Source organism: Dasypus novemcinctus, chromosome X, assembly GCF_030445035.2.
Source record: "Dasypus novemcinctus isolate mDasNov1 chromosome X, mDasNov1.1.hap2, whole genome shotgun sequence".
NCBI classification, from domain to species: domain Eukaryota; kingdom Metazoa; phylum Chordata; class Mammalia; order Cingulata; family Dasypodidae; genus Dasypus; species Dasypus novemcinctus.
Window position 1 is genome coordinate 113610424 of NC_080704.1, and position 16082 is coordinate 113626505.

General features: G+C 35.3%; 1 protein-coding gene across 6 annotated transcripts in view; it reads left to right on the top strand.

The window, feature by feature from the left end:
- Positions 1 to 12466, top strand: part of RNF128 (ring finger protein 128) — a 204945-nt gene extending 192479 nt beyond the window's left edge. For 2 of the 6 annotated variants that reach the window (XM_058292252.2, XM_058292248.1), the window contains exons 4-7: positions 1891 to 1973; positions 3091 to 3187; positions 4241 to 4409; positions 11043 to 12466. In XM_058292252.2, coding sequence (XP_058148235.1) covers positions 1891 to 1973; positions 3091 to 3187; positions 4241 to 4409; positions 11043 to 11176 — 483 coding nt within the window. In that variant the 3' untranslated portion in view covers positions 11177 to 12466. Of the gene's footprint in view, positions 1 to 1890; positions 1974 to 3090; positions 3188 to 4240; positions 4428 to 11042 lie in introns of all 6 variants that reach the window. The other 4 variants (XM_058292251.2, XM_058292247.1, XM_058292249.1 and 1 more) reach the window with 4 other exon arrangements.
- Positions 12467 to 16082: the final 3616 nt, after the last annotated feature.

Here is a 16082-nt window from a genome sequence, read left to right on the forward strand (position 1 = left end):
AAAAAAAGAATAGCATATGCAAATCAAAACTACAATGAGATATCTTCTCATACCTCTAGAATGGCCATTATTTAAGAAAATAGAAAACAAGTACTGGAAAGGATGTGAATAAATAGAAACACTCCTTCGCTGTTGGTGGGATTGTAAAATGGTGCAGCCACTGTGGAAGACAGTTTACTGGTTTCTTAGAAGCTAAATATAGAACTGCCTTATCCAGCAATCCCTCTGCTAGGAATATATCCAGAAGAACTGAAAACAGTGACACGAACAGACATTTACCACCAATGTTCATAGTGGCATTATTCACAGTTGCCAAAAGATGGAAACACCCATGTGTCCATCAACTGAAGAACAGATAAACAAAATGTGGTATATATACATGTTGAAGTACTAGGCTGCTGTAAGAAGAAATGAAATTCGGACACATATGATAGCATGGATGAACCTTGAGGACATTATGCTGAGTAAAATAAGCCAGGCACAAAAGGCCAAATACTGTATGGTCTCGCTAATATGAACTAAATACGAAGAACAAACAACAAGGAGTTAAAACCTAGAGTATACAAAAGAATAAACACATGGAATATAGGTTACTAGGAGATATTAGGAGGGCTGATAAAGGGGTATTGATGTTTAACGTATGCAGAATTTTTACCTAGCTTGACTGTAAAAGTATGGAAATGGGTAGAGTTTATTGCAACAAATTGTAGTGAGTATAGCTAACACGACTAGTTTATAAATAGGATTGTGATTGAAAAGAGAAATTTAGGCATGTAAATCCCAAATCAAAGAAACCTAGAGAATAATCTAGGTACTGAATAACAGAGAACCCAGAGTTGGATGAGGATTGTGGTTAATAGTAAAAATACAAATAGTACAAATATAAGAATGTAAAAATACAATAAATTGATAGATAGTTAGGAAAAATAGTACAAATACAAGAATATTCGTGTATGAACTAGAACAAATATATGACACTATTACAAGGTGGTAAGAATATGGTAATACATGGGATGGGAAAAATACAATTAATGTAATTTACGGAATATAGTTAACAGAAATATTGTAATATTCTTTTATCAGCATCAAAGAAGGTAGTATATCAACGCTTAGGGTCAATAATAGGGGGTATGGGATTTTTTCTTTTGGACAAGGAAAACATTTAAAAATTTACTGAGGTGATGACTGCACAACTCAGTGATGAAAGTGAGAGCCACCAAGTATATTCTTTGGATGGATTGTACAAGGCATGGGACTGTATAACACAGTGAGCCATGTGGTGGAAAATGGACTTTGGTTTACAGTATAATTATGAGTGTTCTTTCATGATCTATAACAAATAGACAATACAGGGTGTTAATAATGGGAGTATATAGAAAAAATATGCCAAACATAAGTTATGGACCACAATTAGTAGTAATAGTCTGATAATGTTCTTTCATAATCTGTAACAGATGTTTCACAACAATGTAAGGTGATGGTGGAGGGGGAGGTGATGTATGGGAATTCTGCACATTATCCATGATTGTTTTATATGCTTACTTCTCCAATAAATATTTTTAATAAAATAACTTTAAAAAATAATAGCCTAGCTATAGAACTTATGCAAATAGCATTTTGAATTGTGAAATCAGGAAAAATAGTTTGTGCTGCATGCTTCTCTTTTTTCTGTTTCTATTTTGCCTGGCATTATTATTTTACCTTTTTAAAGCCTAAATAATTTTAAATAGCTTATTGTAACTTTACAGTTACATAGTCATTTAGTGATATGATGTTCCTTCTTATAGAAGAATTTATGCTATTGATAAATAAATACATACAGATTCTGACCTTGTTCTGTTCCATGTATTTTCTTATCTATCATAGTAACAATAAACTATTTGCTTGCAGGAAATCGGTCCTGATGGAGATAGTTGTGCTGTATGCATTGAACTGTACAAACCAAATGATTTGGTGCGCATATTAACTTGCAAGTAAGTTTGATTTTCCTTTACATCATCAATAAGAATAGTTAACCTACAATAGTAGTTGTGATAGGAGAAAACTATTTTGAATGTTTACAAATTCATGTAAAGAAAGTTTTTTAAACATATTTTCATTTACAAATAGAAGAATTCTTGTTTTTTAATAATACTGAAAATTGATATGTCTAATTGTTTATATAATGTTTCCATAAAAAGGTACAATTTTTAGATTAATTCCTTGGAAAACTGAGAACCCAGCCAGCACAAAAATTATATATACATATATATTAAGATAGTACTGGGTCATTTAGTTTTAAATTCATTCTGACTAATAACCTTGTTAAGGAAAAAAAAATCAAAATCTGCTAGTGAGCACCTATTTCAAAGTCTTCCCTCTTTAGTTTTTATTATCACCCCTCTTCTGAATGTTGTTCTTAACATTCTTTCTTATAGCTCTTAAATAGTGGCTTTCTTGAAATATATCATATTGCCTGAGGTATTAGTACTATGTTTTACACACACACTATATTGAACTATATTATTAAAATGACTGTACCATTTTATACTTGGGAAATGACAAGACAATTTTTTAAGATCCAAAATCTGAACAGAGTCTTTATGTCAGATGTCATATAGCCATTTTCCAAGCAATGAGTATTGAAAATAGTTTTTTGAAGCTCAATTAATGAGATTTTATATTTAAATGTAGTGTATTATGAAATTTGCAAATTTTAGGCTTCTGAAACTCCTTCCTAGTATTAATTCTGTAATAGCATTTAAAAGAAAAAAAGACATCAATTTAAAATATACACCAAATGTAAGATATGGGCTATAGTTAGCAGTAATATTTTGACAGTGCTCTTTCATAGTTTGTAACCAGTGTTTACAACAATGCAAGGTGTTGGTGGTGGGGAGATATAAAGGATCCTTGTACGATGATATGCATGTTTGTTTTTTAAATTCACAAATTTTACTATACATTTATTTATATATATGAATGATATACTTCAATGAAATCTTATTTTAAAAAAAGATTAAAATTACAGGTAACCCATTAGTATATTAGGCAAATTGTTGTTGCTATTTCACATCTAATAACTAAATTATGTGGTTTTCCCTTAATTAGCCATATTTTCCATAAGACATGTGTTGATCCATGGCTGTTAGAACACAGGACTTGCCCCATGTGCAAATGTGACATACTCAAAGCTTTGGGGATTGAGGTAAATATTTCTACACTATTTATAAATGAAGGAACTTAAGCAGTATCTTACTTATGCACCTGGACCTACAGGAAAAGAAATCTTTTTACCTATTTAATGTGCCAGAATAGCAGTTTATACCTAAAATTGGAAATCTTTACCTCTCAGACACAGTGAAGTGGCATCTTGGACTGCCTCTATTTTCGTTCTTTCTCCCTCTCTGCAAATATACTTATTATTTGGTCAGAATTTGAAGTGATGATCATATAAGCTGCCAACTTGGCCTCTGATACCCCTTTCTGTTTTTTACTTTCTTATTGTTGCATAATGGCAAAACTTATAGTTAAATGAACATGTTACATTTGAAAAATCATATTAAATATTAAACTATTTATTCCATATTTGTTAAAGGAAAAAACTACCTGTTTTCACAGTATACACAACAGAAAGTCAAGCTCAATAAAATCTTCTTGACTGAAGGAGATACACAGAAGAGAGTGATTCTCCATTCTCCTCGGGGAATAGCATGAAACTTGTTTCCCTTTGAGTGCCTACCTTGTAGCAGGCATTATGTTAGGAAATGCTGGGATTATGTAAATGAACATGTCAGATATGAGGGTGATCTGCCTATTGCATCGTTCCCTCCATTCGTGGACCCAGTTACTCTTAACTGCTCTGGCTGAGGCCAGCAAGAGATTTTTGTGATCATCAAAAGGAATGATAGGATATAAACACTAGGATACATTGCTCTAATGCAGGGTTCTTAATCTTTTTTATTCCACAGACCCCTTTGCCAGTCAGGTGAAATGAATACTACTGTAATTTATTGCATACATTCATAAGTGAAGGAAATGCTAGATTTCAGTTTGAGGTGAGAGAAAATAAAGATAATTTGATTTTTTCAGTTCAAGCTCACAGACCCCCTAAAATCTTTCCATGGACCCCTTGGGGGTCATGGCCCCTGAGAACCCTCACTGTAGTGAATCCCCTATCAAGAAACTTTGTAATGATCTATCAAGTACAGAAAAGCATGTCTACTGAAAGTCTTTTAATTTGTTCAAATGCTTTCCAAAGGTGGATGTTGAAGATGGATCGGTGTCTTTACAGGCCCCTGTATCCAATGAAACTTCCAATAGCACCTCTCCTCATGAAGAGGATAATCACAGTGAGACTGCTTCATCTGGATATGCTTCAGTACAGGGAGCAGATGATCCACCTCTGGAGGAACATGTGCAGTCAGCAAGTAAGGACCATACTGAGGGTCAGTGAACATGCCCTCTCATCCTCTAGTGGTCCATTGTGATCATAGGCCCTTCATAATATCACTGCTTTTTATATATGTTCTGTTCATCCAAATAACACATTCCAGTTTTTTCCTACTTAAAATGATCCAATACATGGTGTGCTTTTCCATTAACTTAATATGCAAATATTCAAATATACTTAAAACAGATGAAATTTGTCTGGGATGGAGATGATTGACGAAAGGAAAAGAGTTATTGGAAAACTTCTCTCTAGTGCTTGTGCGTTTAAGTTTTGGTTTACTACTTACAGAGGATGAGGAAAAACCTTAAACTTTAGAAGCCATTGTTTATTGCTGATCAATCAGAAATTAATTAAAGGGACCCTGAAATAATAACATAGAATTCAATTTACAAAAGCTTTTTTTTATGCACAACTCAAGAACCCATCCTTTGCACAGTAGGAAACTGTGTTTGAGAATGGTATGTGCTATCACCTGTTGGCTCTTCACCATGAAATGAACAAACTGTAGAAACTAAAAGTAAATATATTATTTTAAAATGTCTTGTGAATTAGTATTGGAACTTAGTTCTTTGGTACCAGTGGAGGAATTTTAAGGAATTCTGTTACTTTTTTCCCTAGAAAGAGAAAAACCCTATGAAAATTATTTCCCCTTTCTTAAACTTCAAGCCTTTCTCATGTTTTTTCCCCATGGTTTCAAAGTTTTTATCTCAGTTCTCATGTTCCAATAATCTAGATCTAACATAGAATTAGACGATAAACCAATTCTCAAGTGACTTGTGGAAGTTTCAGGTTCATAGGACTAAACTGTTGCCCTCTGTACGCTTATCAGTGCCTTAAGTACCATTTCTGAAGATGTCACAAGAAATACTACCATGCTAAAACAAGCCTCATATTCCTTGTAATCTAATCTTCAGGCATGACTTAGAGTATTAAATAGTCATAAGAATCTCAGTTATCTGTGGATTATTCTACCTATAAATGAGAATCATTTCCTTTTTGCCCAGACATTATTTTGCTCTCTTAACTGTGTAAGATTGTTAAGTTAAATGAAAGGGTACAGAATAATTCAGTTTAGTACTGTACTCCTAAAAAGAAGTTCTGAACTATACCTTTTGCATGTTCTACTCTTGTGAGGGGTAGTAAGCAGAACAGATTTTGCAGAAAATTTGAGAAGCAACTGAAATGATGATGCATATTCCTCTTTCTGTATGAATGTAGTACCACTCACGCAGCTGTCCCAAACTAGAAACTAGAGAAATTCTTGATTCCTCCTTCTTCCCCTTTCTGTTGATTCTACATCCTTTTAGTCAAATCATCAACTAATTTCCTACCTTAATATCACAGACATAGTTCAAGCCATTATCTGCTTTCTGTGCATTCCTTCTGCTCTTCTCTTCTCACTCTCAAGATATTGGGGAAACCTAGTCTAGTTCCTATTCCTCTTTTAAGACTCACTCTCATTTGAGTAGCCTTCCTTCACTTACATGTGTGGACCTCCTAACTGTTTCCATAGAACTTCTATCTTTGCACTGATTGAACTGAATTACATTAAAGCTTTTTAGCTTTTTAGTTCCTTTGGTTATTCATGACCCAGCACCTAGCACAGCTTGCCACATAGAAAATACTCAAATATGTGTTGAATGACTGATTTCTTAGAATAGATTCCATTTTAGCTATTATGAATTACTAGTTTGGGGATCTTGCATATAAACCATCTATTATTTTGGCGATAGCTGATTTGCATAAAATTTTAAACACATAATTGATAAGTTCACGTGTATATTGAATAATTATTTGCCTACTGTGCATCACATTACTGAACTAGGTTTTATTAGAGCAATGCATGTTTTTTTTTTAAATTTAAACATGCAGCAGCGTCACTAGGAAGGCTTGTTGAAACACAGGCTGTTGAACCCCATCACCAGAGTTTTTAACTCAGTAGATCTGGGATGGGACCTGAGAACTTAATTTCTAACATGTTCCCCCAGTCAATGTTTGTCCAAGGACTGAAGTTTGAGAACCAGTGTATGAGAGCACTAGTTTTCAACCCTGACTCTATTTTACAAACACTGAGGAGATTTTAAAAATTCCTGATGCCTGGACTGTACCCTAGATCAGTTGTTTTATTTTCATAGGTTGCTCAAAGTAGATACCATGAAATTGCTTGGCTTCAGCAATGGAAATTTATTAGCTTACAGTTTGAGGCCATGAGAATGTCCAAATCAAGGCACCACCAAGGCGATGCTTTCTTCCCAAAGACTGGCTGCCAGCAATCCTTGGCTTCTCTGCGCATGGCACTGTCTGCTGGTCTCTGTCTTCTCTTACAGGTTAACTGCGTTCAGCTTCTTGCTTCTGTGGCTTTCTCTTTCTGTATTCATTCTGTCTATAAAGGACTGCAGTCATAGGATTAATGCCCATTCTGTATGAGGTGGGTCACCTCTTAACTCAAGTTGCCTCATCAAAAGGTTATACATACAATGGGTTTATACCCACAGGAATGGATAACATTTAAGAACATGTTTTTCTGGGGTACATATGCTTCAAACCACCACACCAGTTAAGTCAGAATCCATGAGAGGTAGGGCCCAAGCATAGGTATTTTTAATTATAATTTTGAAATAATTTCAGACTGGCAAAAGGGTTTTTTTTAAAATTGACTTTGTAATAATATTACATTAAAAATATATATATGAGGTCCCATTCAACCCCACCCCCCCACCCCACCTCTCTCCCCCCCCCCCCTCAGCAACACTCGTTCCTATCATCATGACACATCCATTGCATTTGGTAAGTACATCTTTGGGCACCTCTGCACCTCATGGTCAATGGTCCACATCATGGCCCATACTCTCCTCCATTCCATCCAGTGGGCCCTGTGAGGATTTACAATGTCCGGTGATTGCCCCTGAAGCACCATCCAGGGCAGCTCCATGTCCCAAAGACGCCTCCACCTCTCATCTCTTCCTGCCTTTCCCCATACCCATCAGCCATCATGTCCACTTTTCCCAATCCAATGCCACCTCTTCTATGTGGATATTGGATTGGTTGTGTCCATTGCTCCTCTATGTCAATAGGAGGCTCAGATTCCACATGGATGCTGGATGCAATCCTCCCACTTTCAGTTGTAATCACTCTAGGCTCCATGGTGTGGTGGTTGTCCTTCTTCAACTCCATCTTAGCTGAGTGTGGTAAGTCCAATAAATCAGATTGTAGGTGCTGGAGTCTGTTGAGGCTCAGGACCTGGCTATCACATTGTCAGTCCAGAGATTCAAATCCCCTAAATATATCTTAAACCCCAACACTAACTGCACCTCCAGCACATTAGCATGAAAGTCTTATGAAGAGAGATCCCATCTGAGTCCAGATTCATCACATATAAACACCATTTCCAAAGAGGGGCCATCTTGAACTTACCAGGTGCAATGGATGTGTCATGATGATGGGAGAGAGTGTTGCTGCGGGGGGAGTGGGGGGCAGGGGCGGTGGGGTTGAATGGGACCTCATATTTTTTTTTAATGTAATTTAAAAAAATAAATAAATAAATAATTTTTTTAAAAAAAGATTAGATCCAGAAAAAAAAAAAGAAAAAAAACACAAAGAGGGGCCATCTGACCTGGTAGTTAACCCCATTGGCCATGATCATAACTCCCATGGGTCTCTTTAGCCCTCAAAGGAACCAATATCTGGGGGTTGTATCTGCTTTATCTGTCTCTCAGACTCTGCTCAGTTGTGCATAAGGGCAATCCTTCTGACAGCCTCCAGACTCTTTTTTAGAGACTCGTAGCCATATAAACTCATTTCTCCTTTCCATTTCCCCCTTACATTAGGTCAAACAGCATTTTAAAGTCATGTTATTTTATGTAGACAGGGATATTCTGCTGATCTGCATTGAACCTTCCATATAAGGTCATTTTCCAGTTGCATCATCAGTTGGTAGTTGATAGTGGTCCCTCGGTGCCAGGGAGGCTCATCCCCGGGTGTCATGTCCCACGCTGGGGGGAAGGCATTGCATTTACATGCTGAGTTTGGCTTCGAGACTGGCCACATTTGAGTAACATGAAGGCCGACAGGAGGAAATTCCCAGGCACAGTGCTGCTCTAGGCCTTGTTCTTATTTTAGGCTTATCAGCTCACAAGCATAGTCATTAGCGTCAGGGGCTCACTGTTGAACCCTCACTCCCTCCCGGTCCCCGCCACTGCACCTGGGAGACTGTCGCTGCTCCCCTAGGGACCACGACAGAGCACCACTGGCCAGGAACCCAGTACCCCCCCTGCTGTGGTTTTTAATTGTTGCCACTATGAGTATATCCAAGCATTACCATGCATCCTGGACATATGTTCTGTACAGCTTCCTGTCAGCCATATATCACCTGTCAATGGTATCCTATACAAGTATCCATCCATTGCCATTGTTGAAACACTCTGTGATCCAGAACTCCCCGAAATTTGAAGCCCAATATAATGTCAGGGTCCCTTACTAGGGAATGGCATATAGCGATGGGTTTAAAGGTTAGATAAAGAATACGTGTTGACTTGGAAAAAATTCTACATCCTATCTTTTTTTTTTTTCCCCCCTAATTATTGAGCTTCTCCTCACAGGAGCCCTAGACCACAGTAATTCATGTATGCAATATACAGCACTCCCACACATCCACCACAAAACCTTTTCCCTTCCACAGCGATACCCTTACACCCTATTCACATCATATTTACTTAACGTGATGTGCAGCGTCTAAGACAATAGCTTTCTAACAAGGTGACATCTGTGCTTACATTGTGGTTCATACTTTAGGATACACATTTTTTTACATTCTTAGTTATCCTATGTTTTACATTATGGGGCAAAAGGGTTTTAAAAATACTACAAAGAATTCCTGTATACTGTTTACTTATCTTCTATAAATGTTAGCATCTTCTACAACCATATACAGTTATCAAAACCAGGAAATTAACATTGATACAATGCTATTAACTAAACTACTGACCTTACTTAATTTACTACTTAACCCACTAATGTCATTTTTCCCAGCCCAGGATCTTACATTTCATTTGATTGTCATGCTTCTTAGTCTCCAATCTGTGACAGTTCCTCAGTCTTTGTCTTTCATGACCTTGACACTCTTGTAGAATACTGGTTTGTTATTTTGTAGAATGTTCCTCAATTTAGGTTTGTCTGCTGTTTTCTAGTGATTAAGTTCATTGTCCATTGTCCATTTCTGGTAAGAATACCAGTGGGAGTGGTGGTATGCCCTTCTCAATGCCTCATATTATGAGACACATGATATCCATTTCTTATTACTGGTGATTGTAACTTTGATTACTTGATGATTATTAAGTATATTGTAGAGAGACACATTGAAACTATGCAAATATCCTATTTATCTTCATAATTTCATCAACTAATTTTACCATCTATTGATGCTTCTTGTTTGCAATAATTACTCTAGTGTTTGCTGTATGATAAGTTTCTATATGAAGAACTGTCCCTTATCTCCCATTTATTTATTCATTTATTTATAATATTATGGATTTATAGATGTGTCTTCTATCTATTCTATTATTGTTATGATTACTCGTTGCTCAGATTGTGTTAGATTTGGCCATTGGGAACATGTTGGCATCTGTGTCTTTTCAAAATGTCCCCATCGGGTTTGTTTGGTTGGTTTTTTTTTTGAGCACTTTTACTTTCTGGTGCCACAGTATATTCTAGGTCAGGAATTGGCAAACTTTTTATATAAAGGGCCAGTTAGTAAATATATGTACTCACATACATGTATACCCACATTATACATCTATTTCTATATCTATCTATCTGTATATATATGAAAAACAATGAGCTTATATTTAAACATATGATTCCAAGCCAACACCACAGGGTTTATTCTCCCCTCTTCCTTACCTTATTTATAATTCCTTTTTCCAACAGTGAGAAACCTAGTTCTTGTTATATATTATTTGTTTACTCTCACAATACACATAAAACAGTTTAATCATTGCTAACCCACACTCCTGCTGTGAAAAAAAAAATCACCAAACTGGGTACAGTTCTTTTGTCTTTTGTTTTATAGGATATGGACAAAATACTGTTTTCCAAAGTTACTTGGATTAGTTATTTTCTTCTCTACCCTCTTCAGATGGTTAGATATTCATTTTGTGATACAGAGTTTCATTTGTTATTGTTGGTATTCCATTTGGGGGCATCCCGCCACTCGTGGTTATTTACTTATTTATTTATGTATGTGAAACACAGGTGATTTTTAAAGTTCCCCCAATGATGGTAATGATTCGCCAGGTTTTTGAGAGCTGTTATATTTAGAATAGTGAAGAGACAAAATACCTCATTTTTGCTCTTAAGGAGGCTATAATTAGGTAGAAGCAAGCCCACAAACATGACTCATCAACAAAAGAGTAGTTGTAAATCAGTATTGATAATAACATGTATGCTTTATGTAAGACATAGCATAAACTATATAATTACAGAAGGGACAGGAAATAAATGTAATAATCAGAGTAGAATTGGACATGAAAGCCTTTTTGGAATTGAGTGTTGAATTATATCTGAAAGGAAGATAGGGGTGAAATTATCCTAAAATTTTCATTTCTTTTCAAAGATGAAAACCTACAGCTGGTAAACCATGAAGCAAGTTCTGTGGCAGTGGATGTAGTTCCTCATGTTGACAACCCAACCTTTGAAGAAGATGAAACTCCTCATCAAGAGACTGCTGTTCAAGAAATTAAATCATAAAATCTGTGTCAATAGAAAACTTGAATCTTTAGTAATAACAGAACTGCCAATCAGGTCCTAGTTTACTATTAATGAATTGGATAAACAATAAGAATGAACCTGAAAGTGCTGAGATGACTAATATTATGCTATAATTAAATGGCTTAAATATTTAACCTATTAACTTTTTCCACAAACTTGTTATGTTTTTCATAGGCAAGTTGCCTCTCAATGGTGATAGCTCAAACATTTTCAAACACTCAAAAGTCACTTCAAGTAGTCATGTATTTCATTTACAACAATTTTCTTTAAAAACAGTTGTTGCTTTTAAAATGTGGAATAGCTCTAATCACTTTATTTTATGATAGTATCTTAATTGAAATACTACTACTTTAGCTTGGGCTATATGTGTCAGGGTTTTTCTCCAGGTGCTTATATTGATCTGGAATTGTAATGTAAAAAGCAATGCAAACTTAGGTTAGTACTTCATGAAATGTCTATTTAAAGCTACAGTAAGTTGATAGCACAAGATTAAAGCAAAATATTCATTTTAAACATTTCTTATTTTTAAAATTAGGCTAAATGTACTTCATGTGAGTGTTGAACATAGCTTATCAGAGAATATGGACTGAATCTATTGGTATAGTAGTGACACCAATTTGACACAAGATTATGGATAAAAAGGTTTCTTACAAAATTGTGGTAGAACTATTTCTCAAACTTTCCTTGTGAGATTTTCAAAAGCACAGTATATATATTACCCTACTGTGTGAAAATGATAATGAGAGAAGAAGTCAGTCATGAAAATTGGTCATTGGTCTTGTGTATGAATTAGTCTGCAGGAATTAGTCTATAGAAAATGTTAACAAAAAATGTTGACTTTAAAAATTGAGTTTACATTTTACCTAAATGGGCTAAAATTACATGAGATAAACTAAAATTCTGTCTATGTAGCTATAAATTTTGTGAATGCATTTTCTTGGTGTTTGAAAAAGAGATGGGGGGCGGGGAGAATTCCAGGTGCCTTAATATAAAGTTTGAAGCTTCATCCACCAAAGTTAAATAGAGCTATTTTAAAATGTACTTTATTTGTATTCCGTGTTGCTTATCTTTTATTTTAAAGTTTTGTTTCCTGTACAAATTCTAGCAGAATTTAAGGCAAAAACAGAACAGACATGTATTTTTGTCTGCTAAATGTAGACTGGATGAAACCATTGCATTCTTGTACACTGATTTGAAGTGCTGTAAATATATACTGATTTGTATTGATTCTCTTTAAATATAAAATGTAAATAAAATATTCCAATAAAAGTTTTTGTTTCTGGGGTTTATTTTAGTTGTCATATACTAACTTTTCACATACAGTATGCCTGGATTTGGGAGAAAAAATGGTGGACGTAAATGAACATTGATATATTTGTTCAACTAAAATTTTAGTATGATCTATTTACATATTTCATTACAAAGAGAGGAACTGCTACCATTATAGTATCACTGAGCCCATCATGGATTATTTTATAATGTAAGAAAGGTAAATAATAAAGTTGACCAGTAACAATATAAAGCTGGAAGACCTTGATTCCAGTCAATCTTTATTGTACCTAAGACATAAGGACATTTCATTATCTCCTTTAAAATGATCTTTTACTTCAACCTTCTCTTTGCAGTATGATTATTAGGATGTTGTTAATGAGTTAAGTGCATCTCCTTCTTTTGTCAAACAATAAGAATAAAGAGATGCTTGAAACACACTATAACCATGATTATCAAACCAGGGTACACATATCGCCTATATAGCCTTGTGTCAGGGGTATGTGTGATGCCACACAGTAAACTTGGCCTATTTTTAAGAAAGCCAACTTTATTTCAAGTTTTGAAGGGGTATTTTTAACAACTATATTGAAGTATAATTTACATAACAAAATTTCACCCATTTTAGGTGTAGGTTTTGGTGATTTTTAGCAAATTTATAGCGTTATACAATTTTCACCATCACATCCAGTTTTAGAAAATTATATCGCCCCAAAAATTTCTTACACATCTATTTACAATAAACCCTTGCTCCCACTCCCAGCCCTGGCAACCACCAATCTTTCCGTCTGTATAGATTTGCCTGCTCTGGACATTTACTATAGATAAAATCATACAATATATGGTCTTTTGTGACTGATTTCTTTCACTTAGCATAAAGTTTTCAAGGTTCATCAGATTGTAGTATATATCTGTAATTCATTCCTTTTCATTGCCAAATAATATGCCATTATATTGAGATTCTACATTTGGTTATCCATTCATCAGTTGATGGACATTTTGTTCCCACTTTTTAGGCATTATAAATAATGCTGCTATGAACATTTGAATAAAAGGTTTTGTGTAGATATGTTTTTCATTTCTCTTGGGTATATTCTTCAGAATGGAATTCCGTGCCACTTACAAATTTACTTACTTTAGCTTGTGCATTAGGCTTTATGCTATCCTCTTATATGATAGTCAAAATATAAGCTGATTCTTTTAGCAGTGCAGTATAAATATATTTGTATGTATAAGCAATCTCCAACTTAAGGGGTTTTCTGAGAGTTCATTTGTAAATTTAGTGAACCTCAGGATGTATTATATTACTTTATAAATAAGAATATACATGGTTTCAAAGTTAATCAGTAAAAATACATTTAGAGACAATTGAAATTCTAAAAACATTCTCCCCTCCCCCATTTAGTTTCTGTTAATTTATGAAATAATTACATTCTATAATGTCTGGAGAAATTTTATCACTTTAGGCTATAAAATTTTTGAATTATTTACCTCGTTCTTTGTCGCTACTGTTTGGAGTGGAATTTTTATATTTTTAAACATATTAAACAGTGTAAAATTTAGATTAACATAGTACATGAGACTTAAAAGAATTCATGATTATGACCTCCAGAGATAAATGTTATTGTCCTTTACCATTAGAGCTAATTCAGTTGAAATTTGAAAAACACTACCCACTAGTTCTCACTCTTTTTTCTTCAGAAATAAATCATCACATGAATATGAACATGACATTCTAATGGGCAAACCTGAATTTTGATGGTTAGTCAGTAATATACAGATATACAGGGGTTAGCATGGGTGGTTAGTGGCACTGCAAACCATTGATGGTTACTTTCCACTGCTAGCTATAACTTCAATTCACATCCTAGTTCTTAATCACTGGCTTAGAAGTTTAATGGACATGTCCCAATATGAACTTTTTAAAAAGTAATAAGAGGGGAAGCAGACTTGGCCCAGTGGATAAGGCATCCATCTACCACATGGGAGGTCCGCAGTTCAAACCCCGGGCCTCCTTGCCCTGTGGAGCTGGCCCATGCGCAGTGCTGTTGCGCGCAAGGAGTGCTGTGCCACGCAGAGGTGTCCCCCGCTCTAGGGGAGCCCCACGCGCAAGGAGTGCGCCCCATAAGGAGAGCTGCCCAGCTCAAAAGAAAGTGCAGCCTGCCCAGGAATGGCGCCGCGCACACGGAGAGCTGACACACCAAGACGGCACAACAACAACAACAAAAGAAACACAGATTCCTGTGCCACTGACAACAACAGAAGCGGACAAAAAGAAGAACACCCAGCAAAAGGGGGTGGGGGGGAGGAAGGGGAGAGAAATAAATAAAATAAATCTTTATAAGAAATAAAAAGTAATAAGAGTCATTTAAAATTCATTAACAGAGCTTATTTTTTAAAAGATGACTATGTGGTTCTTACGGAAACGTGATTAATCACCCCCAATTTGTTTGTTGTATAGACGGATTTGCAAAAATCTAATTTGCTTTAATTCAGTGCTTCTAAAACTTTAATGTGTTTACAAATAATCTGGGGATCTTGTAAAAAAATACATTCCAATTCGGCAGATCTAGGGTGGGATCGGAGATTCTGAATTTTTAGCAAGTTCCTGGGTAAGGTAGATGTTGCTGTTCTGGATCCACACTTTGAATAGGAAAACTTTAAATAACTTCTCTATCAGTGCACCACCTATTTTGAATCTTACTGTTTCTAAACCTGCTGCAGACTGTAAATCAGCGTAAAGTAAGCTAATGAAGAAGTTAGTGTCAAATAAGAAGCCAGTAAAATCCTGAATGACAATCTTAGCCTTTCCATAATAAGGATTTAGAAAACTATGTAGAATTTCCTAATGCCTTTTCACATAGGTGTTTGAGACTATGAATTAGAAGGCTGAGTCTGCTAGAAGACTGATCTCAGAATAAACGAGGTATTATTGATATCTGTATGATATAACATTGTGACTGTAACTATGTGACTTGGAAAAATTAGAAAATAAGAATGGAAATAGATGAGTCAGGAAACTATTATGGTAGTATAGCAGGAAAGTGACACAAGGCTAATTTAAAGCAGTAACAGGAGAATGGGGTAAATTTTAGAAAAAACATAGAGCTGTGTGTGTGTGTGATGAGCAAGAGGTGGGGAGATGTGGGTGGTAAAAGAAAGAGGTCTTAGACTATTCCAGAGTGCTTAGCTTGAGCATCTTGGTGTGCACTGGTGCTATGAACAAAGAGAACCTAGCAGAAGAAACAGCTGGGGCAAGTGATATTAGATAAATAAGTTTGGTTTTGATCCTGTTGGTTGTATTTGAGGTGTCTATGGATCATATGCATAGGTCGCATAGTATCATGGTTTATAGTCCGACTAATCTAGGTTCTTAGCTCTGCCATATATTTAGCTGTGTCATCTGAGGCAAGTTACTTCTCTGAGTCTCCTTTTCCTCATCTTTAAAATATGGCTGTAAAAATGTTCAAGCTTTTTAATGGAAATTAAATGACTATATATATATATATATATATATATATAACAGTATAACAGTACAGGGCATGATAATTGCTATTATTATCCAAGGCAGTTTGTAATCCCATTACCCCCTCCTCAAGCGATTTACAATAACATA